Genomic DNA, 22,858 nt, shown 5'->3' with positions numbered 1-22,858 from the left:
GTTATGTTGCCGCCATGTAATTGGCCCTAAGGATTTGAACAATTTTTCTGCTAAAGAAACTTCTTTCTTTCTTTATTTATTTCTTTCTTTCTTCCTCCCTGTACTCGTATTTATCAAACGCGAGCAATGTTTTATTTCAAGAACTCAAGAGGGTTGGTACTTGATCCTCTTTTTCTTCTTTTTCTTCTTTTTCGCTTCTTCTTCTTCTTCTGCTTCTTCTGGTAACTGTATTTTTATTTACGTATATATTCATGCACATACGTAACACCGTTCAATTACATAAACACGCGCGAAGGAGAACCGTCTATCAGTTTGTTCGAGCACTCTTCTCATTACTTTTGCATCTTTCTGTTACGATTTTACATACAGTACGGTTTTATCAATCGCCTCTAACGAGTTTGCGTGTGAATGTATAAATGATTAATTAAATTGAAGTAAGGTTTTTTTTTGGAAATTCTAATTTTCAATCTTCCGTGTTACTCCACATTTTTTTTCATTGTAGATACCAAATCGAAATTAGTGTTTTGTAATATTAACGATAATAGTATAAATTATATTACACTTTTACCATACTAATGACTATATGTTGTAATATTATTAATAATATAATAAACGATACAAAAAATATTATATTAGTATAGTATATAAACTATATTTAAATAAATATTATTTCTAATAATAATACATGTATTTTTTTTTGAGGGAGGATACTGGGAGACAATATATTGAGAAAAGACGAAAAAAGACGTAGGACCGAGGATGGGCAAGGTCCTTTCGTCGAGTGCAAGTGAGTTAATAATATTTCGACAAAAAATATGTACTTTAAAAGATAAAACTCTCAAAAGAACCCACAACCCTCCCTCCCTCTCTTTCTTTCTTTCTTTTTCTTTTTGCTTCTTCGTCAGAGGCATATACAACACACTACGCAAGTTGTATACAGCAGCTTTTACTTAGTTCTGGGTTGATGGCACCAAATATTGTGCCGGACGCGTCTTTCCTCTTCTGCAACGTTCTGAAAAACTTTTGTGATCGTTAGCTTTCATCTTCTGTGCATGCCTGTAAGCAGGTTCTTCTCTGTCGCGCATTTACCACCACTACTACTAATACCACCACACATTTATTTCACGTTTCAACGCTTCACTTTTCATTCTTTCCTTTGCCGTTGGTGGTTGTTTCTAAAATTGTCTAGTATTTTACACCGAGGTATTTTAATGGAAACACCTTTTCATTTTCTATTATTCCATCTATTTTTTTAAAAAATAAAATTTTATCTTCAAATATTTATATATGCGTTTCCATTTAAATAATTCATTGAAATATTAAATAATTAAAAATTGATACAACGAATAAGAAAAAATTGTGTGATTTTTACCAGCAATCTCCGACTTCGTCCACGGTTCCTATCGAATTTGGAGAGTGTCGACTATTTTCGATCGAGCGACCTCACCAGTCGACTTTTGGCCCAGAGAAACTACGAGCACGATCGATTGATCTCGCAGGTAAGCTGTAACACATTGGCTGCTGGTGTTAGTAAGCGTTTGATTCCTTTGAACTACGTCGTCTCGTGCAAGCAAGTAAGCAAGCAAGCAAGCAAACTAGCAAGCTAGCAAGCAAGCAATCAAGCAAGCAGCAGTAAGTGTGAACGTGTAAGAGCTTCGTTAACGAACCCTCTCCTTTGTCCACACGCACCATCGTCATCATCATCATTATCACCATCACCATCACCATCATCATCATCCTACAACGGAGCTTAGTAATTTAATGTTGGACGACACTGTTGGACCAAGTGTAAGCCAATTAACGAGCATTCACTTACGTTTGTAGAAATGTATACCAACCATTTCTTTATTTTTCTATCCAATTGTCCAATTAGAAAGTAATCTTGCCATTTATGGTTCTTTTTTTCCTTACAATAGAAAATAAATTACTAATTGAAATTCGAAAATTGGTGTCCACTTGGTGAAAGTTTGTCTTTAGAAATTGGCCACTTTCCAAATGCAAGTAGTCTAATTACTAATTATTCTTCTGTTACCTCATCAAAGAGACATTTATAACGTCCATTGGATAACAGAGATTAACCCTTATTTATCTCTTAAACCTTACGATCATCATCCTAGTCATCACCATCAAAAAGTTACATATGCAAAGTATACTTAAAACGCAACATTTCTCGTACGTATAAGACATCTAAAAGTACATATATATATACACTTATGAATCATGCCTGTCATTATCTCATTCAGCTTGACGCGACAGATGTGATCTATGTAAAAAGAGATATCACTTATTTCTGGAATTGTGTTAATAATCGTTTTTTATCAGAGCCAGTTATTAATATTTTCTCATTGTTAGATTATTTCCTTCTAACAGTTGCTTTATCGTATCTCTTCTCAGATTTTTTGTTGCTTCTTTTTTTATGAATTATTTTTTAAAGGTCAGTAAAAGGTCGCATTCTAGGGAACACATGTGTTAGTATCTATGAAACTATCAGCAACGAGCGAGTTAATACGTTGCATCCGTAGTTTGCTTGCTTGCTTTGCTAGCTTGCCTAGCTAGCACGCTGTATTTTCAACCGCAGTGCAGTCGATATTAATGCAACGAAACGTACTTATTACAGCATTAGATTAGATATGGGAATCAATATGAATATTTTCTTTTTTTTTTTTTTTGAGAGAGAGAGAGAGGGAGAGAGATAGAGGGGATTTTTCAAGCTGATATATAATCTGTAAAAGTATTTACGAGATTTATTTTCTTTTCACGCGCCAAGTTTTTCATATTCACACGATGGTGTATCCGTTTAGAAGAATACTTAATAGTGCGATACTTTAATCTTAACCCACGACTCAACCCGTATTGTTGTAAAGGTTACGTAATTCTACCGTATATAATTTATTTGTGTAGGGTGCATCTAATGGTGCGTTATGGGGTGTGCCGTGTAAATGTGAGGACTTTTATTTGACTATTTTTTGTTTGTTTGTTTGTTTGTTTGTCTGATTTATTAATACACACAATATTTGTGAGAAATATTAATTATTATAATTATCATCAATTTAATGAGTTTTACGAAAGTTATCGTAAACGTTATCAAAATATTTCAAGTTCAATGCTGCGAATCAAGTGCGTTCTCTCGAAAACACCCAATGTATATGCTTGTCCTTCCGCGTGCCCTTCACATACATGCGCACACACGTACACACACAGATCTATCTATATATAAAGCGTATATATCAGCAGGGGTGGTAGAAAATTATGGGGTAATCGTGAGAGAGTGAGAGAGAACAAGAAGAAGAAGAAGAAGAAGTGAAATAGGAGAAAGAGAAATTTCATTGGCGAGCATGCGCCTTACTCATGGGGGAAAGATTGAGGGGGACCGGGAAGCTAGGGGGGATTGCGAGGGTTTTACCACCACTCTACTCTACTTGCAGGGGATGTTATTGATCAGGCTTTCTCTCTCTCTCTTTTTGTGTGTCCCTTCTTTCAATCCAACAAATAGCCTGAAACTGTTTAACTAACCCCCATAGAAAAGAATACTGCCATTCGTAAGTACCTGCATTTTTTTTTTTCTTCCTTACTTTCTTTTTGTTTCTTTTCTTTTCATTATAATTGTTCAATTGTAATCCCAAATGTTTAATTATTTATTTAAGAAGATTTAATTAACAAAAATTTGATAATCCGATTACTTAGTCAATTTTGTAAACATTTTATTTTCTATGAAATGTTCTTTTCAGTATATAAAAAAAAAGAAAAAGAAAAATTAGATGGAACATAAATAAGATCGTCTAATCTTGATCTGTAGAATGTTCTTTTTATTATAAGAAAATTGTAGTTTCTTTATTTTCAAAAGGTCGAACGTAGATAAGATTTGAATGTACCTTAAAGGGATACAGTGAAAGGGTTGAAGAGGCTGCAGATAGATCATGGAGCAGGAAGGAAGATTATGTACACAGCGAGAAATAGAAAGAGAAAGGAGATCGAGTGTGAGAGAAAGAGAGAAAAGTAGAGTATGAGTGAGTGAGAAAGAGAGAATGATAGAGTGGGAGTTGTTGAGAGGAGTAAGAGAGAGAGAGAGAGAAAGAGAGAGAGTGAGAGTGAGTCAGTGATGGCGCACAGCAGCCAGGCCGAGCCCAGCTGTTCTTCGATCCCCTATCCTACGTCAGTTTATATCAGCCACTTAGGCTACGTGCATTCGAGATTCCTCATTTTCCTCGTTAAATATTATCTACGTTTGGTGTTGAGAAGAAAGAAAAAAAAGAAAAAAATTAAAAATTACAAGGGGGCAAAAAGTATTTAATTGTTAAAGGAAAGACATTTCATTTTCCAAATTCAACAGTTATAAAAAAACAGTAAGAGATGAATCATTCGTTGGAATTGTTTTGTCGTTGTTGTTGCTACAATTTCGAGAAAATGTACATTTGATAATCAATCGAATTCGTTGAGATCGATATTGTGAAAGTACTTTCGAAGTTATTTTTTGAAAGTTCTGAAAAAGACTTAGCAAAGACGTTTTAGTCGCGTTTCGTTTCTTTGCGGTCAAGCTCGTTATCATTCGACCTTCCACGCTCTCGATTCTTTCCGTTATGGACGACTCAGTGTGACGGTTCTTTTAAGTCTGCCTGCTATACATACATACCACAATGACGCCGGTTTTTCCATTCCTTTGAATTTAGTTCTCGTTCGTTTTCCTCTGCACTGAGTCCAGTCGTTGCAGTTGAAACGCGTTTTACGATCGAATGTTTGCTGCGCGTTCGAATTGAAATGCACGATGATTATTGCGACGATTATCAGTTAAATCAAATTGTTTCGTAGATTATTTTCAATGTGCAAGTGTATAGAATGAACGGAAAAAGAAATGTTAATTTTAGAAATACAGACACGTCTTTTTGACAGTTTAGTTTGCTGAACCCTACGATCAAGTTTTTTTTTTCTTGTCAACTCCTCGAGTTATTTCCTATAGGATGATCTTATGGAGGATGTTGCGTCGAAGCACGTGGCCCGCAAGTTGCACGCTCGGCATACAAAGAACATCGTAAAAACGTAGCCCAAGTCCGCAGCAGCTGCTCTGCTGTGCTGTGCCGTGCCTGCGTATGACTATAAATGGAACGTCGAGAAGGGACATCGATGCGTGTTCTTCATCAAACGAAAAAAACTCATCCGCGAGTAAGATCCTCGAAGATATTTTATAATCTTATCGATTATTCTTCTCAATGAATAAATAAAACAAAGACAAACGGAAAGATATTCGCGTATCGTTCGTTTAAACATATATATATATACACACACACATATCCATGAGACCAGAATAAAGAAGGTGTGAAGAAGGTTAGTTGCTATAAAAGAAAGGGGTTACTGAAATGGCATTGAGGGGGACATTTTGAAAATCTTTGCTTCGACGCATGCGTCGAACTCCTGTCCGACATCTGATGGAACACGATGAGATTGAAGGAGTAAGAGGAGGGGAAGAGGAGTTGGAGGTTCTAGAGAAAGCATTGTACTATTCAAGAGACACATCGATGATGTTACTACGTCCCATCAAACCAGGACAACGTTTGATCTATCATCGTGACGTTTAAAAGAGACACTTCATTCTAGTTCGTCGGACAAATTTGTTATATTTACGCTCAAATATTTGTCTTTGAGATCGATCGTCAATTTTGGATTAAGTTGATAAAAGATGCCCAGAGAGAATCCTGGGGATCGGATGAATCGTTCCTCGATAAGACATCCGTCAGATGATCCTCGTCAAGGATCATTTAATCGTTCGATGCGTCAACGATCGAGCAACACGATGATTCCCTTGCCATGTTCTACGAAATTGTTCGCAACGAAGATTACAACGGTGAATCCAAAAACTGTTAAGACTAAGAAAAATCGTTTGAGATTAATCATGGAAAAGAAGGAAGCTTTGGATGGTGTCGAGAAAGAAGATCAATACGACGATAGATCTTACAACGATCGTTTTAACGCAACTTCGACGATCTTACGATATTCTAAATTCGCACGGGATAATTATCGGACTAGAGATTGCAAGGTGATTGTCCTTATAATGAAAGAACGTGTCGTAGTTGTTGTTGTTTACGTAATATCCTTCTTCGATTGCAGAAGGCGTGTCTTTAGTGTCAGACTATCGTGTGTGTTTCTTACTCGTTTAGATTTCAAAAAAACGATCTATTAGATCGATCGATTCGTTACAAAATTATCCAGGAATTGTAGGAATCTTTAAAATAACAGGAAATTTAGTTAACGTGCAATTAAACAAATTCCATTATATTTGATGATATTTTATATATAAAATATTACATTCCCATTATATCGTAGAAAAATTTCAAGATATTTTATCAATTATGCTACTTATTAATAAATAAGTCATTAACAATAAGAAATAAGATCATGCCTTTATTCAATAGAAGTTAACTTACTTACTTTCTTTCTTTCTTTCTTGTTTTCTTTTTCTTTTTCTTTTCTTTTACTTTTTTAATTAATACCTTCAAACTTAATTTAAAATCTTGAATCTTTAGACCATTGAGAATTGAATCGAGATAGCTTTCTGCGTAATTTGGTTCCATTACTCTTTTAAAAACACGATTGATTTATTTTTGAGTCTACATTTGAATGATTTTTAAATTTATATGATGGATGTTAGTTCCTTCTTCTTATTCTTTTTCTCTTGGCGCGAAGAATAATTTCCAATCAATTATACGGTCCGAAGAAACTAAAAGAGATTTCTATGTAGTATACCCTGGGTCAATGCTTATTAATTTGAGTACATTGGCCGTAACACTGAAGCAACAATTTCAAGCTTACTTTCGTTTTGATCGCGTCACTGATTGGTATGCTCTAATTTGTCTCGTTTATGTTTTTTATTTTTTTCTTCTCTTCTTTTTATTTTGAGGAAAGTTTCCCTCCCTCGAATCTTCGTTCGAACGTTAAACGAGTACTGGGATACTATTTTTAATAGCTACCTTTTCTATTTTCACGTAACGTTCGAAGAAGAAAAGTAAATTCCTCCCGATGATATTTGAAGTTGTTCGTAAAGTCATTTCATTTTCTCAATTCTATTTTCTTTAGTATCTCTCGGTAATATATTAATATTATTTATTGCAGTTGAGAGAAGGAACAATTGAATGATCAAAATTTTGCCAACTTAAATGTATCTTACGTGTGATGTGGTAGTCGTATTTTTTTAAAATATTTATTAATTCAAATATTTCCACTCCTTTTTGGCCTAGTTTCAACTTGTTAGAGTCGTTAGAATATTTTATTTTTCTTTTAAGTAGGAAACTATATTTGTACGTGATGTTATGTCGTAACGAATGCTTATGACGTAGGGTGTAGTTTCGTAATTATCACCACCGTAATTCCATGATGACGATAACAATGGCGTATAAATCAACGTTCAAATGTTGAAATATCTTTTTATGCGATATATTTATAGATTTGCATTTATAATATATAATACGTGGCTGAGATTTACACAGCCGTAACACCTGTAGTAGAGATTGTAAATCCAAGGTCAAACGCGGCATTTAAACTCTCATTTCAATCTCCCGCCGCTACTCCAATTGACCACTTAACAAACCACGCGTTGATCGCCATTCGCGGAAATTGGACTTTTTTCTTCTTCTTCTTCTTCTTCTTCTTCTCGTTTCTTCTTTAGAACGTTAAATTAAAAAGAAAGTAAATCGCTCTGTTTCACGTTATTTTCTCCTATATTTAGAAAGCTTCTATTACTGTGAAGTGGAAGGAAAAAAGAAAGATGAAAATAAAACAAGAAATGAAAGAAAGAAATGTAGAACGAAATTGTAATTTGTCTTACGAGTTAGACGATCAACGTGATTTACGTTTGATCATCATCATCATCTCTAGTTGATAGTTTCAATTGATTTTCACTGTTAGAACATTTCTTTCTAATTGCTCTGACTAGTCGTTCTTGGACTGCATTTGTATCCATTAGAATGACATCCAGAGTGAATGATGGCTTTCATCAGATACCAGACTATTTTGTTTTCAATTTGAAGAAAGTATTGATCATTTATAACCGAAATATACTAACAAAGGACTAAAACAATCTATACTAGTAAACGGATTAAAAAAATCATCATTCCAATCCTATTTGAAAAATGAATAATATTTAATAATGTAAAACGAATATTCGCTTGCTCATAGGAGGACGTGGAGGTGGTGGCATCGAAGAAAACTTGGGGTTTGTTCCCGGAGGAGAATACAGAAAGAGGAGTAGTAATAGGAGGAGCGGTAAGAGTAGGAGAAAGAGGAGGAGGAGGAGGAGGAGGATTGGTAGGAGAAGCTCATCACTCGTACGAGAGATTCGAAGTGGAAGAGTGCGTTGGTAGTAGCAGCGGTTTGGGTACCAGCAGCAGTAGTAGCAGCAGTAGCAGCAACAATTTGATTCAAAGTAACAACAGCAGCGTTAGCCGAAGTAGCAGGTATAATAATCCTGTAAGCGTTAGGCGACCGATCCGGATTTTGGAAGGCGATAGTAGTACGGCCCTGGTTTACCCCGTGGTCGTCGCGGCGCACGAGCCGGAGACAAGCTGCTCGTCGAGACGTCCAGCCGCTTTAGCGGTGCCGGCAGTGCCGGTGGTGGTGGCACCCACGACGATCATCACCACCACCAACACCACCATCGTCAACAACACGGCTGCCACGACGGCCACTAGTGCGGCAGCGGCTGTCAGATCATCTGCCGCTGCCAACAATTTGCTCACCGATGCTACGAATACCGATTTACGTCAATCAAATTATCTATTATCATCGGCCGGTTGTTTCATCAAGGATACCAAGAAAGAGGATGCCATGGAACCCGAGATCAAAGAAGAAGACGAACGGAGATCGTCCACCTCCAGTCCTGAGGTAAATATTTGTCTCATATTTTATTTTCTTCTTATTTTATCGAGACAATTAATCGTGCGATAAAAGTGTCGTCTTATCCAAGAGATCCATTATTATCATCACTTTTATTACCTAAACGTGATTGTTTCTTTGGTTTGCTATTCGGTTCGATATGAATTTTCTTCCGAGTATCGAGACGCGTCGTCGTCGTTTTGTGGAAATTCATTTTCATGGTCGTCTGATGGAGTCTGGAAAATATGAGAGACGGAGAGAGAAAGCAAGAAAGGAAGGAAGAAAGAAAGAAAGAGAGGGTGCTGTCGAGCTGCGCCTCGTGGCGCACGTATATTCCACATATACACGTCCACTAACGTAGCACGTATTGATTTTACTCGAGCTCTCTCGCTATTTCTCGCTCTCTCGCTCCTGTTCTCTCGGTCTGTCTTCCTCCTTGTCTACTCTCTTTTCCCTTTCCCCTTTGGCTCTCCCTCACGAATACAGAAACATGCATTTCCCTTCGGCGTATTTCTCTTCCTTCCTCTTTTTTTTTCGTACATGGACTGCCTTTAAGTTATTCTTCTTCGCTCTTACATTCGGCTCATCACTCTTCTGCGGATGCACTTTGGAGAAATGAATACAGTGAGTCATACGGTATGCATTCGGAATAAAAAAAAAAAGATATATAAACAATTGGTGTTTGTGAGATTGATCGATGTATCCTCGTGACGTCAGAAAATTGTCTCGATATTGAAAAAAGTTGTTTAATCATGTATTTTTGAAATGCCATCTTATGCGTGTGTACATATATCTGTGCATTACAGTTTTATGTGAGAAGAAATAAATGTTACAACGAGGATGCCAGTAGCGAGGAAGAAAATAAGCCAGGCAGTTCCCTTCAATGCCATGGAGGATTACCATCATCCTATAGCGGAACTTGGCCCATCAGAAGAGATTTATGGGCAAATCAACAAATGGGATTTTCCAATCAACAGAGTACATCGAGTATGTCTACCCATAACGTAAGTTCGAACTATCATAATCTTAATATCCATTAAGATATTTCTACGTAAACTTTGAGGTATGTCAAATGACGCGTTGTATTACAGGACATGGCAAGTGTCATGAGTTTTTCATCAAATTCTGGTACGATGCTTGGTAATTCGACGGAGATGCAAGGACATCGTAGATTGGGAGCTAAAGTGGACGTTGTCTATAATTTGTTGAGCATGCTAGGAAGTTCCGAAGGTCGAGAAGATATGAGCTCAACCTTGTTATCAATGAGTACTTCTATCGACAGTTGCCTCGTCATGAGACAATCCGGCTGTCTACCTTTGCTCGTTCAATTGATTCATGCTCCTGGACAAGATCCAGAAACGAGAGAAAGAGCGTCCCGTGCGTTGCACAATGTCGTTCATGCTAAAAGCGACGAGAGAGCAGGACGTCGCGAGGCACGAGTTCTCAGGTTCCTCGAACAATTACGAGATTATTGTCAATCATTGAGAACGCTGTTGGAATCGGGACAGCCAGCGGATCTTGACAAACATCCAGGACCAACGATAGCAGCCCTCATGAAATTATCGTTTGACGAGGCACATCGTCACGCGATGTGTCAACTTGGTGGTCTTCATGCCGTCGCCGAATTAATAGAGATGGATCACCTAGCTCATGGCAGCGAATGCGACGATCAAAATTGTATCACTTTAAGAAGATACGCAGGCATGGCGTTGACCAATTTAACGTTTGGCGATGGTAACAACAAGGCTCTTTTATGTTCCTTCCGTGAATTTATGAAAGCATTGGTCTCTCAATTGCGAAGCCCCAGCGACGATCTCAGACAAGTAACCGCAAGCGTATTGAGAAATTTATCATGGCGAGCCGATAGCAGCAGCAAACAAACGTTGAGGGAAGTTGGAGCAGTTACGGGATTGATGAAAGCTGCTATGGAGGGTCGAAAAGAGTCAACCCTGAAATCTATATTATCGGCACTTTGGAATCTATCTGCTCATTGTAGTACGAACAAAGTAGACATATGCGCGGTCGACGGAGCTCTCGCTTTTCTCGTCGACATGCTCAGTTACAACGCTCCGTCTAAAACTTTGGCCATTGTTGAAAATGCCGGTGGTATATTGCGAAACGTTTCCTGTCACGTTGCCGTTAGAGAAGATTACAGAGCTATTGTACGAGAAAGGGGTTGCTTGCAAGTACTTTTACAACAATTACGATCACCCAGTCTGACAGTCGTCAGTAACGCCTGTGGAGCACTTTGGAATCTTTCAGCGAGGTGTCCGCAAGATCAACGTCTTCTTTGGTCCCTGGGTGCTGTACCCATGTTACGAAGTCTCGTACACTCGAAACATAAAATGATATCCATGGGTTCTAGTGCAGCGTTAAAAAATTTACTCAGTGCCAAACCTGGCTGCAGCAATTTCGTACAATTGGATTCAACTGCGCGCGGACTTGGATTATCGACCTTGCCATCTCTCGCAGCTCGAAGACAACGCGCCCTCGAACAAGAAATTGATCAAAATCTAGCTGAAACTTGTGATAATATTGAACCGAGTACGTCGCCAACTAACAAGGAAGACAAATTCACGTTTAAAGCTGATCACAGCTTTCTCGCTGTTAATACGCGTGGATTACGATCTTATCAATTGTATAATCAATCTAGTACATCCGGCGGCAGTAAATGCAACGGAGTTTCCAGAAGCGAAAGTAGAGAATCCATGAGGTCGGTAACTAGTACACATTCCGACACGATGTTTGAAAGAATTCACCGACATGTTATGAACGGAATGTCGCCAACCGAGGCGCAAGGAAAACAATCTTTATCTTTACACGCGGCAACAGGATTTGATAATGGAATACAATTGGATAATTCAAAAACAACTTCATCCGAGAAGAAATATACCTTGCGTTACAAAAATGCAATACCCGAAAATCTCAGACCTACCGACATTGGATTCGGTAATGGCACTGAATTACGTTCAACTACTTCAACTATATCATGGTCATCTGTTCCCGATCAAGAAGCTGTTTGCTCCCAAACCTTATTACATTCATCCGTCGAAGACAACGCTTTGTTACTCAATCAAAGTATGTCATCCACGTCTAAATTCACCAGTCAATCCAGCGTCTCGGAAAATACCGAAGTAACTGTTTGTCCAAATTCTGAATATCGCAGCGATATTCCTAAATCTAAATCAGAAATATCGTCGCAACTATCTTACGTACCTGATAATTTTTCGACTAAGCAATGCGAGGATTACGATCGCATGTACTCCGACACATCGTTGCTGCATCAACGCGATCCTCTGAATTCGATTCAAAATGTAATATCACCTACTTTGAGTCATAATTCGGAGGAATCATTGTTTCGAAATTATGCCGAAACTGATCTAGATCAGCCCACGGATTATAGCATACGATATGCCGAACAAACTATCGAGGATGACGAGAAACAACACGCCGTATATTTTGTCACTACCGAACAAGGTCTCATCGCATCCTCGTTACCGAATGAAGTCTCGTCTCAAGAGGATGACACTGTTAAAATGTATTGTACCGAAGGTACACCGCGTGGAATTTCCTTAAATTCTTCTCGAGCAGCTTCGTCTTCCGACTTACAGGAAGACAGTAAAATGAAAAGCTTGTCGAGAAAATTATTGGAACCGAATAAATTGCATGATACCGAGCAGAACGATAAAGCGTCGTCTTTGTTGGATGTAGAAAAAATCAATCGTTTTACTACCGGTCAAGATGATAAAAAGCAAGATTTCAATTCTACGAAAGAATTCGTGGAGAAAACTACGTGGCAAGAGTCATCATCATCGGTATCGAGTAGTCGTCAATATAATCAAGATAATTCTACAAAAATGAATTCATCCGATATTAAAATAGGTAAGCGAGAATGTGAACTTTGTTTGACGACCATACATTTTGCGTGCATGCATCAGACTTTATATTTATACACCTTGTGTAAACTTTATCTATGTTATCTTTATAATATATATGAACTTATTCCAGATAAGCATGAGATAATAACTAATCAAAGCATAGCATTTGATAGCGAGTCTAGAACCTCGAAAGAGTTATTTCTAAACAAAGGTACTTCTTACGTTGGTAATTTAGATCAAGCTAGCGATGTTGACGAGGATGATGAAGATTTACTTGCTGCTTGTATCAACATTGGAATGCAAAACAATAGGTAATGAAAATACATGATTTGTGTGTGTTTTTTATTTTTTGCATGTGATTGCAGTTCATTGTTATTTTTTTTATAAATTAACGAATATATTTTTATACGGTTTTCATGAATTTTTCTTTTTACAGACATAGGCATTCCTTCATAGGAAATAGTTTCGAAAAACTTCCAAGAGCAGAGAGTAATTTAATGAGGTATCAAACCAGCATTGCTTTAGATCAAGTAGAATCTAACGATTCTATTGGCTCTGCAACTGATTCTTTCAATCTAATACAACCAGAAACTGCTGGAAAAGCACTGCCTATAAATAATTTGAGAGAGCATTCGTCGTCAGTTTTGTTAAATATTATTCAATCTTCCAAGAATGAATTTTTGACAACCAAAGAAGATCAAACGAAATCGAAGGTACATCGTCTTATTTTCTATACATAAATAATTATTATTTTTTGATGTAAATTTATTTATTGTTTATTATTTTTAGGAATTAAGTAAAGAAAAAACGATGCTTTCTCAAAATATGCAGAAAGATTCATTGAACGGTAACATTAGCGTAACTAGTGTAACAGATCATAATAATTTCTCTGCTCATACTGCATCTTCAACAATAGATGTAACTCTTAGTAGTAGTAGTAAGAAAACAATTACATCAAATATCAACTACTCCGTACAAGAGAAATCAGAGCCTTCTTCTGAAACTTCTAACGATGTTTGCATCAACAAAGAGCTTCAAATCCTGAAGAAAGATGAATCATTTACAGAGAGAGAAATTGTAGAAAATGTAAACGAAACAAGAATGAAGAGTACAGATTCCGAGAGTAGTAATTCCATTGATTCGGTTGAACAATCGGAACACGCATTGTTAGAACTGTGCATACAAAGTGGACTTCCTAACGCGGCTGAAAATATTAAAGGAAAGCATATTTCAATGATCAACCAACAGAAGAAATTATTGAACGATGAATCTTACGCTCATTTAAAAAATTCCTTGAAAGATGAGAATAGTATTGAAAGTATAAAGGATGATATCGATGGAAAAGAAACGTACGTTGTTGATAAGACGATTAAACGTGTGGAAGAAGATGTTTATAGACGTCAACGCGATCCCGATGCAATGATCGCATCGTTGGATCGGTTGACAGCTACTTTGGTACAACAAACCGAAGCGATACGAGAAAGAGATTCTTCAAATACGATGAAACAAAGTATATTGAGTGATACGTGGAACGAAGATTCCCCCAATGAAATGTCTTTTCCAAGTATAAGCATCAGTGCTCCTATGATTCCTTCCTTCAAAAGCGATGTTCCAGATGGTCAAACGACAACCATGTCTGACATCGCGGAAGGCGAAGACGATGAACATGTAAATATGACTGATTCCAAGATCATTCAGCAGGAAGCTATTAAATTAGCAGAAGCAGTCGATGCCGAAGTTAATAAACAAAATGAAATGGAAACAACAAGTATGACATCTATCGATCTCGATGCCATTAAACCACCATCGTCTATGGGAAGTTTATTGTCTTTGACCGCCAGTTACGCTGGACCTACGGACAATACAGAAAGTTACGTGAACAGAGACAGATGTTACTCTACTTCTCTACCACCCGTTCAAACTAAGAATCAATCGGCTACCGATACGCGAAATTGTCGAAAGAAATCTTTGCCTCTTGGCGTTGTTGCTAAAAGAGCATTGAATCAGGGACAAAGTCATACCGGTAGTTTAGAGAATTTGCTCAACGATTGTGTACACTCTCATTTGGAAAACGTTAAGCCTCCTTCGGTAATGGACGAACTGTTAGATGTTGGAGACATGGAAAACAGTATGCTGAGTGTTGCGAGTATTACCTCGGAAGTAGCTGATAATAAGGATCACGATTCACATTCGTTATCAGGAAGTGATCCAGTATTTGATCTTCTTAAGCCTGTCGCTAATGTATTGTCCATTACGTGTATGCGATATGCCGAAGGCATGCAATCGAGCGGTAACAATAGCCTAAGTGAATATTTAGAAAATATTAATCCTCCATCTCTCTTCAACGAAGTGAGTGAAATGGATCAGTCGACGATGGAAGGAAACACGGATACTTTGTGCAACGATACTTTATGCATAGATGCAGAATTACGCACAGAAGAAGTACCACCTACTTTGGTAGAAGCTATTGACGAAGGTGAGAACGATACCGACGAAGGAGTTACTACAATTTCTTCGGAATATTGTGTCAGCAGTTCTGCAGAGTCGACCCCAAAGAAAAGATCGAATAAAAGTCATTTGACGCCGAAACAAAAGAGAAACTTGGCAAAAGAGAGATACAAAACGTATACGATCGCTGCTGAATTTGTTAAGAAAGAAGAAGAGAGGCGTAAGCAAGAAGGTAAACCAGGAGAGACGCCAAATAAAATAATCCAAGGCAAGTGTTCCCCTATCTCCAAATTAACACCCAAACAACGTAGACAAGAAGATAGGGCACGCTTTCAAACTCAAGTACTTGAAAATCCATTTCCAAGTATCAATGCGCTCGCAAGTAACAAAGAAGAAATAGAACAGTCCTGTCAACAAAAGGATCCAGAAGTCGATGATCCAGCATCTGCTAGCAAATCTTCCATTCCTACGCTCACGAAATTGCCTATGCCTAAGGCACTGAGAAAGAAGCGTGCCGAAAATCAAGAAAATAAAGAAAGATATCGCACAAGAACGTTAAATGATTCGGAGTGTTTGCAAAAGACTGATGACTGCGATTTAGAAGCAACGGTAAATGCTTTAGAAAAGGAAAACACTGATAACGTGCACAACGTTGCATTGGAAGAAATCAATAACATGTTGGAGCATAATGCTACTATAGTATTAAATACCTTGAACGAATCTAGCAAGAATCATGCCATTTCTCTTGGTGACGATGTTTTATTGGATCAAGAAACTTTAAGCCTAGTATCGAACGAATCTGGGTCCGAACAAAGTCTAAGATTATGTTTTGTCAATGGGGTATCTAAAAAATTAATGGACACGTATACGCATCAAGCACAAGACATTTCCCAAAGATTCAATCACAATGTCCAGGAAGAAAAGGATAAATCTGACGTAGAACATGTTCAAGAAGAAATTGATCCTGTGGAATCGGGGAGCGACAATGGTTCTAATTGCACCGAAGAACAATGTCAGGTAATGAAGCGTCCACGTATAATTAAGCCAGGAATGAGTAGCAGCAGAGACGTTAGCGCGGATTCGAATAATACGGACAAGTCGGAACCAGGAAGTCCAAAAGCAATTCGTGGAAGGAGAAAAGCATTGTATTCTAATCCAATTACTAGAAAACCAACTCCACAGTCGTCGCCCTTGAAACATCCAACTCCAATTAGTGCTATTCCTATTGGACGTAGTAATACCTCTCCTATTGTTAGAACTACCAGGGCTACTACTCTTAGGCAAAGCAACGGTTCAGGTGTAACTGCTGCTACAAAAGAACCTTTGAAGACAAATACCAGTCCAAAGATATCGTCTGCTATTGCCAATTACGAAAATAAAATTAAAAATATAAATGCTGGGAGTAAAAGAACATCGGTCCCCAGCAAGGGATCTTCGTTAACATTTACCAGACCCAACAAACGTCACAGTACACCACCTGCATGCTCTTCAAATAGCCAAAACGAATGTAAAGTTGAAGTACCACCGACAAAACCATTAGAACGTCAAGGAACATTCACTAAGGATGAGCCAGAAGTAGAAAATGCACCAACGGTATTTTCACCAGCCTCGCCGGTTAAAACTAAAATTGCTAAACCGATAAAAGGAACGTCAAAGATTCATCCGGCAGTTGGCAAATCGAAAATTTCAGTGAGAGCTCATCAAACATATCAGACGAAAGGTGTGAAAGCAAATGGTATTGAAAAAACACAGGTATCAAAAGTCATGCCAACGTTAGGAATTCCTAAGAGCGGTGCTAAATTAACGGGAACAGGTAAAGGTTTGACAAGTAATCAGAGTGCATTGCAAAATGATAGTGGAAAGGTTTATAGAAAGGTAGGACCATTAGGTCAGAGATCCAACAGTAATTCCAGCATTATATCCGACACGTCGAACGGCGTACAAAGTCGTAGACTAGCAAAGGAAGCTACGAGTAAAATCGCTAGTCTTTGGAAGAAGGTAGAAGAAAATAAGACCAAACAATTTTCTGATAAATCGGACGCGAGAAAATGGATAACACCTGTCAGCGGTGCGACGGAGGTAGTAGACGGGCAAATAATTTCAAGCAAACCACCCGCGTTTAGATTGTTCCGCAGTTCTACGTTCGAAGGAGTTCCTCAAGACGACAGTCATAAGTTGTCTATACAAAAATCTCGATCCAAACAGCCATCTATAACGAACGTTCAAGCCAACGGAATAAAATATAGAAATTCGTGCGACTTGAGCGGTATGAACGCGAGCGAGGCGCCATGTAAGATTCCCGTTAAATCATCCAATCCTACCACGTCAAAAAAAGAAATCGTACAAGGAGATAATACCGTTGTTTTACGGCGTCAACAGGGAAACGATGCTGGAAATGAAATTGACAGCGTTAAACGCATGTCACGGCTTGGTTCTTTTATAACAGTAGACCCACCAAATTCGGATGCTGCACAAATACCAGTCGTGTCCATGGGCAATGGACGTACACCACCGGCGTCAGCTGTCGTACCTCCCTTTAATTACAATCCTAAACCGGCAGACATTCCTTCGCACATAGTTAAAGCCAGATCAGATGACGATGGGGAAGGAAAGTTCGAAGTTACTGAAAGTCAAACGGAAATAGTTACGGCCTCTTCGAGAGTAACGACGGTATAGAGTAACATCTTACAAGTTTTGTAGCAGTAATTTTTTATTGTTGCAAACCTAGTCATTATAAAAAATGGAAAAGAACAGAAATTCATCCATTTATTTTGCAATCGCGTTGCTTTAGTATTTTTTTTTTCTTTCTTCTTTTTCGATGGATAATTCGCGTAGTTTTATCCGATATATTTATCTTTTGATACGTTTCTTGAATTCTATATATATAGAATTTATCTTATATTTTATTTTATTATTTTCAAGATCATGTTTCTCTTTTATTTTTTTTTGTTTATATATGTAAAGAAAGAAAAACGATGAGAGTGGAGAAATAGCAGGAAATTTCCATAATTCATTCCTGTTTAAACGTTTTGTCTGTTTGCGTGTTGTATATAATATAATAATATGACATAATTCCATCGATACGAGTCAGTATAAAATTCTCTAGCGTCTATATTAGTAATTAATTATACGCGGGATTATTTATTCCATTTTGTATATATATTAAATGTGATTAAGAAGTGTAGAAAAGAAAAAGTTAGCAAACTGTCTGTTATTACAATACACAGGTGATACGCTCGCTGCTGTACATCTTTAATTAGTGAAAATCGAATGAGGAAAAAGTTAGATCTGTATTTTGTTTTCGTTGTAGTTAATAGTACATATTCGTTTTCAATGAGAGGTAGAGAGAGAGAGAGAGAGAAAGAAAGAAAGAAAGAGCATCGTCTAATTACTTTTGAAGACTGATAACGACGATGTGTGAGATACATTTGGTCAAATTTGAATATGTGTTTTTTCAAACAACCTGCAAAGAAAATTATTTAGTAAATTAGTGGTAACAGTTTATATAATATGAATATATCAATTTAGTGGTCTACATAAAGTAATACTATTTAAGGCGATGAAATTATTTGTGAGAAGAAAACAATTTTATAAATAATACAACTCTAAGTTTCTAGTCTACTTCGATCAATTTTTTAGTCGATACATGCTTATATATACATATATTTTCGTCGTCGTACATCTTATTATAGATAAATTCATTCGTATTTAAATTATGTCTACCAAATCGAGTTATATATATCATACTTTTTGAAAGAGGTATATATATATATATATATATATATAAATTATATATTAGTATATATTAAAATATGCACAGAGATCTATCGCGTACGGATTCGTTCTATTTCAATTTAATTTATTATGTTTCTTTACGGTGGATGATTCATTTAAAGAATTTCATTCATTCAAATGTGACGTTCGCTACCCGAATTGTTCGTTAACAGATCAACTACTGTATTTCTTTTTTCTTTCTTTTTTCTTTATTATTCATTGATTTTCTTTTTTTTTGTTCCTGTTATCTCATTTCAAATATGTTGCATTCCATATTGTGTCATCGTTCCTTCTTTTGCGAATCGCAGGTTCCATTAGAAGAAAAATGTTTGGCGTATTATGGAGTACAGAAATATTTTATTTTTCTTTTTATTTTTTTCTTTATTATTGTTTCACTATTTATTAAATGGCATTTATAAGTATCGAACCCCATTCCAGTTCGGGTTAATTAAATTTAACCGTCCCAACTCGGATATAAAAGGGGTCGCCTTTTCATTTATTTCTTTTTTTTTCTTAAACGAATTTTTTCTTCGCATTCATCCATGCATATTTTTTCATAATCATTGCGTAATAAGTCTCCCCTTATTCTTCTTAGGATATAAGTGTAACATTTATTTCTCTATTATTATTATATTATACTTTACATTTGGCAGGTATTTAAGTATAATTTGTATACTAATAAGTGCTGAATAATAAAATTTCTAGCTACTATAATTCATGTTTTTCATTATATAAATATTTAATATTTAAGATTTTAATAATAATAATAATACTGCGTATAAAAATATTTCGAAGTTTTCTCATGAAAAGGAATCAACGACTCGTAAAAAGAAGAAGAAAACGTAGTAATGAAAATTATTTCTTTATTTTTATATATTTACTTTTATAATTATTATGCATTATAAAGGACAATCATAAAGATTAATTGATTTGTCTTCGGATACCGACGCAATTGTATTGTTCTTTCGTGGATGATATTTTACTGCCCATACCTGCTAACAAAGAATAATTGTTATTATCATTGATTATCGTTCGATTAAATCTATACTTGTAATAATTGAAAAAAAAAAAATGCTATGATGGTACGCGAACGTATGTGAAATCATTTATATATTGGTGATTAGTTAAGCGTAGAAATATGTTTTTAGATAAACGAATATTATAAATTATTTATCTTAATGATTATATACCTGATCATTATGCTCTTTAAATGTATGCAAACAGTTGCGACGCGCCAAATCCCAAACTTTGACCGTATGATCCGAACTGCTGGAAACAAATCTTTTTCCATTAGGTGCAAAAGCAACCCCGAGTACCCAAGAGGCATGGCCTGACATGGTTCCTGCTAAATTCGCATCTTTTCTATAATAAAATATAAGATCAAAATGTAATTTCTTTTTTTTCTTTTAGAGAAGAAGCACGTAATAAGTATAAATAATAATAGCACAAAACTTTATAGTAATAATAATAATAGTAATAATAATAATAATAATAATAATAATAATAATAACAATAGTAATAGTAATATTGTTAGTTAAACTTTCTTAGATATGTTTAGAAACTGACACGTCATATATTTTCATGTGTCCATCATCCGATGCGGTCAAGAGTAATAGAGAATCAGGAGAGAAACATAAAGATCTGATAGGCATTGCGTGACCTAAAAAAAACTTTTTAATATATCTTTCTATAAGAAGCAGGAGAGATAGAGAGATAGAGAGAGAGAGAAAGAGAGGGAGAGAAAGAGAGAGAAAGAAAGAAAGAGAGCGTGTGCATAGGATTAATATATAACAAATGTTAGTTTATACTTTCTTAAATGTACCTTCCAATGTACGGAGAACTTTACCATAAGTAACATCGAAGATATTAATGATACCATCTATCGCACCGCTAGCAATATATTTACCATCAGGACTCTAGAAATAAGTATGGATATTAACTCGCTCTGTAATCGATGTAATAGTTCCTATATACACAGAAAATAATTTATTTTAAAAAAAGGGTAATTACAAAGGCAACACTAAGTGTAAATTTTCCACCTCTTGTATCCAATGTTTGCTCTTGTTTCCCACTTTCCGTTCCATACAAATGTATCTTACCAGAATGACTACCGGATACAACAAATTTATCGTCAGGAGAAAATACCACTGTCCAAATATCTACGGGTCCCACTTCAATGTTAGACATCTTTTCACCCGACTCCAAATCCCATATCTTCAAACTAGAATCAAGCGAACTCGATGCGCACTCTGAAAACAAAAGGAAAATATAATAAATTATTTATTACTGCCTATAGACATTGTATTAGAAAAAATAAAAGGTTCTTTTTTCTCTCACTTAGCTATAACGTACTTAAACCATCCGAACTCACAGCTACTGAAACCACTCCGAGGGAATGTCCAGTTAATTTATGTTTCAAATATAAAGATTCATTTTTATGCTCCCAAACTTTAACGGAATCATCCACCGATCCAGTTACTATATACTCGGGTATTTCATCGTCATTCGATTGCATAGAATCTCTGTCAAAATAAAATTAATAGAATTTTGACTGCATCATAAGGTTCAACGTTAATGGTATTATTTAAAGAATATTACCTAGAATCTTCCAAATCAAGATTCATATCTTTTTTTTTTTTGGGGCATGCCCAAGCACATGTCCAAATACTATCTTCGTGTGCATTTTCAGTTTTATGAACTAAAGAATACTGAAATAATGAATAATATTTAAATACATATACACAGTTTATATTTCATGATCGTTAATAATTCAAACATACTTAAATTAATCACACACAAAAATATTCTTACCATATTCTTTCAACTTTTGTTTGTATATGTTGTTAAAATCTTTTTCGTGGTTATGTTTGATTATTTTTTGTAGATATATCCTCTTCGGTCGAAGGTAGCCGAAGGTAGCCGAGGGTAGTCGAAAGTAGTAAAGGGTTAGCCGAACAAAAACGAAAAATCCGAACAGGTGAAAAAAAAAATCGATCTGGAAAAAATATTCGCTAATGTCACTTTAGTGGCAGGCCGACTAAGCACCATATCGGTAATAATAGTGCTCTACCTTTATCTTATCTACCGTCGGTAATTGCAGGTACCTACTTTTAAATATACCGACCATCGGTAACCTTAGTATAAAGTATTACCGACGTTGAGTAAGGTAACTTAGAAATCTACTATTACCGACGGTCGGTGTTTTAAAAGTAGAAAAACTTTTACAATAAGACTTCTTACAGACTTTTCCTAAGTATTGAACATAATATTTTGAATAGAATGCAGGTATAAAACATTTTGTTCCAAACCCGCTTATCTTTCGATACGATAAAGAACAATAGATATATATTTTATTTTTTATATTTATATTTAAATTTATTTGTTTATATATATATATATATATAATAGAGAAGGACACTTTTCTTTAAATCTTTATTTATTTATCTTATTATACATAATTTTGTATAGGACATTAACTATTAATATTTTATAAGAGTATATTATATTAATTTATCGATGAAGATATTGTTGTAAAAAAGAAAAATCAATGTAATCTTTTTGAGAAAAACAATGGAGTATATGTATGGGAAGTGTTAGCTCTGGGCAGGAGGGTAAAAGGAAGCAATTCACTGACATGAGAGAGAAACGATTTTGTATTATACTCACGTTGTAACGTTTGTAGTGTGACACGTGCAGCCCTTGCCACGTGCCGTGCTCCAGCCGATCTAAATCTAATAACGCAAACAGCCTTACAATAACGTACATCATACACGGCATCGTTTGGTGGCCGGAGGTAACAGGACACCATGTGAACTAATCGTTTCGAAGTGGTCTTAGAGATCCTGTTTCGCTATTTGTTAAATCGAATGCGCGTTCTCTCGGGACTGAATTGGTCGTCC

General features: G+C 36.2%; 2 protein-coding genes and 2 long non-coding RNA genes across 9 annotated transcripts in view; 1 reads left to right on the top strand and 3 right to left on the bottom strand.

The window, feature by feature from the left end:
- The window catches only part of LOC122518035, a 28,502-nt gene extending 9,968 nt beyond the window's left edge, over positions 1-18,534 (top strand). For 2 of the 5 annotated variants that reach the window (XM_043636689.1, XM_043636693.1), the window contains 8 exons: positions 703-787; positions 1,376-1,499; positions 8,164-8,868; positions 9,666-9,863; positions 9,951-12,741; positions 12,868-13,048; positions 13,174-13,450; positions 13,527-18,534. In XM_043636689.1, coding sequence (XP_043492624.1) covers positions 703-787; positions 1,376-1,499; positions 8,164-8,868; positions 9,666-9,863; positions 9,951-12,741; positions 12,868-13,048; positions 13,174-13,450; positions 13,527-17,861 — 8,696 coding nt within the window. In that variant the 3' untranslated portion in view covers positions 17,862-18,534. Of the gene's footprint in view, positions 1-702; positions 788-1,375; positions 1,500-4,020; positions 4,344-4,363; positions 6,029-8,163; positions 8,869-9,255; positions 9,496-9,665; positions 9,864-9,950; positions 12,742-12,867; positions 13,049-13,173; positions 13,451-13,526 lie in introns of those variants that run through there. The other 3 variants (XM_043636691.1, XM_043636690.1, XM_043636694.1) reach the window with 3 other exon arrangements.
- On the bottom strand, positions 1,156-1,498 carry LOC122518037. The gene is made up of 2 exons (XR_006303965.1): positions 1,373-1,498; positions 1,156-1,244 (listed from the first exon to the last, which is right to left on the bottom strand). It is a non-coding gene; the product is annotated as an uncharacterized LOC122518037 (long non-coding RNA).
- LOC122518038 lies at positions 6,663-7,599 on the bottom strand. The gene is made up of 2 exons (XR_006303966.1): positions 6,802-7,599; positions 6,663-6,709 (listed from the first exon to the last, which is right to left on the bottom strand). It is a non-coding gene; the product is annotated as an uncharacterized LOC122518038 (long non-coding RNA).
- A 1,271-nt stretch (positions 18,535-19,805) lies between the features above and the next one.
- Positions 19,806-21,981, bottom strand: LOC122518034 (WD repeat-containing protein 61). 2 transcript variants are annotated; one of them, XM_043636687.1, is made up of 8 exons: positions 21,771-21,981; positions 21,558-21,667; positions 21,312-21,481; positions 20,970-21,208; positions 20,782-20,875; positions 20,526-20,619; positions 20,150-20,321; positions 19,806-19,954 (listed from the first exon to the last, which is right to left on the bottom strand). In XM_043636687.1, the coding sequence occupies exons 1-8, from the start codon at positions 21,771-21,773 to the stop codon at positions 19,859-19,861; spliced, it is 978 nt and encodes a 325-aa protein (XP_043492622.1). In that variant the 5' UTR covers positions 21,774-21,981; the 3' UTR covers positions 19,806-19,858. The 2 variants fall into 2 exon arrangements, with proteins under 2 accessions (XP_043492622.1, XP_043492623.1); XM_043636688.1 differs by having other exon boundaries at positions 19,806-19,951.
- Between the last annotated feature and the right edge of the window lie 877 nt (positions 21,982-22,858).

This window comes from Polistes fuscatus, unplaced genomic scaffold, assembly GCF_010416935.1.
Source record: "Polistes fuscatus isolate 324 unplaced genomic scaffold, CU_Pfus_HIC Scaffold22, whole genome shotgun sequence".
NCBI classification, from domain to species: Eukaryota; Metazoa; Arthropoda; class Insecta; order Hymenoptera; family Vespidae; genus Polistes; species Polistes fuscatus.
Note: the sequence above shows the minus strand (reverse complement) of the source record. Positions and strands in the feature narration are given on the sequence as shown.

Excerpts from the sequence above, each read along its gene's own strand:
- LOC122518034 (XM_043636687.1), bottom strand. Across the intron at positions 21,209-21,311 it reads TGTGAGTTCGGATGGTTTAA|AGTGCGCATCGAGTTCGCTT; the intron begins GTACGTTATAGC and ends TTTTGTTTTCAG. Across the intron at positions 20,876-20,969 it reads TTACACTTAGTGTTGCCTTT|AGTCCTGATGGTAAATATAT; the intron begins GTAATTACCCTT and ends ACTTATTTCTAG.